Genomic DNA, 4331 nt, shown 5'->3' on the forward strand with positions numbered 1-4331 from the left:
TATGAATGATATTTAATATATTTATAATTTAATGAAATTATAAATATTAATTAGAATCTTCATGTAGTAAATAAAAGAGAAACTCTTGAGTAGAGGTTCTTAATGACATTTAATTAGTTTTATTAGAGTTTTTAAGTCTCTAATTAAGTGAGTAATTAAGTGACTAATTAAGTGAAACCTTTCACTAATCCTTAAGTCTTGTACAAATAGTAGGCTATATGCTTTCTTTTGTGACAACAAGAATATGTTATTGCTTGATACATGAAGAATACTAGAAGGAGGATGAACACTTGAAGACCAACTAGAGAGATGAATAATCTCTATTTGTTTTCCACCACATGAGTTCAAACACTATAATTACCGGATGTAAAGTACAGACTGCTTCGACTGTTATACCCTAGGAGACAGACGCGTTGTCTTTAGTAGAAACGCGAAATCTGTTTTAAGGGAAGCGTGTTGAACACGTGCCTCAACCAAAATCGTCAACGTTTTAGTGTGCTCTTTGTTGCAGTCAAGGAGTATTTTTCAAGACTCAAGATGATAAATACTCGAGTCTAGGATGCTATCAAGTGCGCGTGAAGGACCCACCAGAGATGCGACTTGAATCAAGATTGGTATATATAATTACTAGGTTATCACCCGTGAATACTCACGGGTTGGAAATCTTTTTATGTAACAAAAATAAATATACATATATTAAGAAATGAAAATTGAATGATGAATAATGAAGATTGATTAATAATATAAAAAAATACTTTGAAGTTCTAAAATAACTCAAAATGTTAACCTACAAATTCCCAAAGATCTCTTTGTAAACTACGTTCGTCGTTTTATTTGTCGGCCTCCCACCCTTGTTAAATATTAAAAGCTTGACGCCATCTTTAGTCTTCACTCTCGACAACGCAACATACAATTGGCCATGTGAAAATACATGGTCTCTCAAGTAAAGACCGACTCTTGATAGAGATTGTCCTTGACTTTTGTTAATAGTTATCGCAAAGCATACGGTTATTGGAAACTGCCTCCGTTGAAACTTGAAGGCTATTTTCTTGTCAGACTGTATCATGTTAATTCTTGGAATGTAAGTTCTTAAACCAACATTACCTCCCGATAATATCTCAGCCTCGATAACACGTTTACCAAGACGTGTAATTTGAAGACGCGTACCATTACATAAACCGTTTTGCTGATCAATATTCCTCAAAAGCATCACTGGAACACCCAACTTTAATACCAATCTATGATTTGGTAATCCTGAAACCTTCACACTGTTTAAAACCTCAGGATTATATAAATCTTGGTGTAATGGATCATTGATTTCCTCAGTCGGGCATATACTATCCGAGCTAAGATACTCTACTTCTTCACCGGGAAACAATGCAAGCAAACGTTCATTGATACCATGAACAACTTCATTCTTAGGCGCGAGTATGGCTCTCTGAGAAAAGTAGTCTCGATCTTTAAAACGGTCAAGAACTGAAGGATATACAAAGTCGATCAAACTTTGAATTGGATCAGTTGAATCAGTTATTAAAAGATCGTTTGGTATTTCTATAGTTGCCTCGCCATCGTTACCATCACCAACATTGCCTTCGCCAACTTCAAGAAGCCATTTAGCAAACTCGTGTATCTCCTGTATGTTTGAGCTACTAGCTCCAACAGATAAACGCATGTTCCTTGTCAATTTTTAACACCTTGCAACTCGACCAAATGTATGATGAACATAAAGAGGCGTGTACGATGTCTTGCCTGCTTCCATTTTGAACAACCGGTAGGATTTGTCTAAAGTCACCACCAAAGACAATAGCCTTTCCACCAAATGGAATTTCAGAATTTCGTGAATCACCAACACTCAAAACATCCTTCAATGTACGGTCAAGAGCCTCAAAAGCATGTTTGTGTACCATTGGCGCTTCATCCCAAATAATCAACTTGGCTTCGTTTAGAAGATTAGCGATTTCAGTATTAGGTTTAATATGGCAAACCGAATCTTCATTAAGATTAATTGGAATATGAAATTGTGAATGAGCTGTACGACCTCGTGACAACAACAATGATGCAATACCACTTGAAGCAACATTAATAACAATCTGTCCATTGCATCTAATGCAAGCAGCTAATGTTTTCCACAGAAAGGTCTTACTTGTACCACCGTAACCGTACACAAAAAAAAACACCACCATTCCCACTTCGAACAGCATCCATAATCTCGTTGAACACTGCTCTTTGATCATCATTTAAAGAATTGTGAAGATTATTGAACTCAGCACTAAGTTGATCAGTGTCCCAAGAAAGCTCCTCGTTTATTAGACGGTTGCTCTCGTGTATTACAGACTCATCGTCAGGAACAGGCATTGGTGAGAATCTGCGCAAACTTGAACCATTACGAAGAAGATATTTTTCAATTTTAGACAACGTTATATTCTTTATACGTTCGTCTGAAACAACCAATCCTACAAACAAAATAAAATATATTTAATATAATGTAAAACTTTGTTGATATAAGTATAAATCATTAACGATGAAATAAATTTTATGTCACAAAAAATATCAGCAGATTAAAAAGTACCTCTAATGTCAGTATCCTTCCGCATATTGTATAAAATGTCTTCGGACAAAAACTCCCACGTCTTATCCCAAACAACTTCAGGTCTTGATAGCGTATTAGACAATAGTAGTGTACCAAATAAACAACGCAGATAATTACCATTTCCTGTGAAATTGGCTTCTTTAATACACTCAATATATTCATTGTCATCGTCTAACGGCCCACGTGCATAACACGCATCTCTAAAGGTAGGATACACAACACCATCATAGGTTTGGATTTCTTCAAAGGATCGTGGTCCTCTAACCTTTGTTAGAAGAATTCTTAGGAAATAAGCCTCACCAAGAGAAGGAGACACAGAATAAATTCTCCCAACCGAAACATGAGTTTTACGTGGCTGCCAACACCGATCCTTTAACTTCCAGACATATTTTCCTGGAAACTCAACATAAGTAAGTTCCCTTGCTTCAGGTTCAGAATCGTTGTTGTTCATGTTCATCCATCCTATTCAAACCTTAGCACGGCTTATCACCCTCAGACGGATGGGCAGTCTGAGCGCACGATTCAAACCTTAGAAGACATGCTTCGGGCATGTGTTATCGATTTTGGCAACAGCTGGGAAAAGCACCTCCCTTTAGTGGAGTTTTCATACAATAACAGCTATCACACCAGCATACAAGCCGCTCCATTTGAGGCATTGTACGGGCGTAAATGCCGGTCACCTCTCTGTTGGGCAGAGGTGGGGGATAGTCAGTTCACGGGTCCAGAACTTATAGTGGACACCACGGAAAAGATTGCACAGATAAGACAACGCATGGCGGCAGCACACGATTGTCAGAAAAGCTACACGGATAAGCGTAGGAAGCCATTGGAATTTCAGGTCGGGGACTGGGTTTTACTCAAAGTCTCACCCTAGAAGGGTGTGGTTTGTTTTGGCAAGGGAGGTAAACTCAATCCGCGGTATGTCGGCCTGTTCGAAATCGCAGAAAGAATAGGCAAAGTGGCCTACAGACTAAACTTACCAGCTGAACTCGGTGCAGTTCACAATGTTTTTCACGTGTCGAATCTGAAGAAGTGCCTGTCAGATGAGACCCTCATAGTTCCTTTGAAAGAACTCAATATCGACGAGCGGTTGCAGTTCGTCGAGGAACCTGTTGAAATCACGGATCAGGACGTTAAGGTCCTCAAGAACACGAGAATCCCTCTTGTTCGAGTTCGTTGGAACTCCCGTCACGGCCCAGAGTTCACCTGGGAGCGTAAAGATCAAATGAAACTCAAGTATCCCCAGCTATTCGGAACCAATGCAACCACTACTGAGGCTGAAGCTACTACTGCAGAATTTCGGGACGAAATTCCAAATCAACGGGGGGATGATGTGACACCCCAGGAAAACCAGTAAACGATACAACTTACCTAGCTTCCTCAGTAACCGCATGCTAAATTTCGGGACGAAATTTCTTTCAAGTTGGGGATAATGTGACAACTCGAGTTTCCGAGATTCCACTTTCGCATTTATTGCACGTTCACTGTTTGTTTAGTTGTTTACTTGCACAATTTGTTACTTTGTAACTGTATATGTTTTGGTTTGGTAAAGTGTATTGTAATTGTGCATGGTTATGTGTTACTTATGAAAGGTTTGACAAATGCATGAACTTGGTGATGAAACTGTAAAATTATATTGTGATGGGTGTTTTATGTAAAAGATGATACTTAGGGATGTATAGAGTAACTAGTGAAATTCTAATCATTCTTAACCCTAATCCTCTTCACTAACCACCACACA

At 38.5% G+C, this 4331-nt stretch overlaps 1 protein-coding gene across 1 annotated transcript; it reads right to left on the minus strand.

Moving 5' to 3' along the window:
- Nucleotides 1–787: 787 nt before the first annotated feature.
- LOC110877697 (ATP-dependent DNA helicase pif1-like) lies at nucleotides 788–3041 on the minus strand. Its single transcript, XM_022126188.1, has 4 exons — nucleotides 2570–3041; nucleotides 2164–2453; nucleotides 1740–2090; nucleotides 788–1633 (listed from the first exon to the last, which is right to left on the minus strand). The coding sequence occupies exons 1-4, from the start codon at nucleotides 3039–3041 to the stop codon at nucleotides 788–790; spliced, it is 1959 nt and encodes a 652-aa protein (XP_021981880.1).
- Nucleotides 3042–4331: the final 1290 nt, after the last annotated feature.

The sequence above is a fragment of the Helianthus annuus genome, chromosome 8 (genome assembly GCF_002127325.2).
Source record: "Helianthus annuus cultivar XRQ/B chromosome 8, HanXRQr2.0-SUNRISE, whole genome shotgun sequence".
Lineage (NCBI taxonomy): Eukaryota > Viridiplantae > Streptophyta > Magnoliopsida > Asterales > Asteraceae > Helianthus > Helianthus annuus.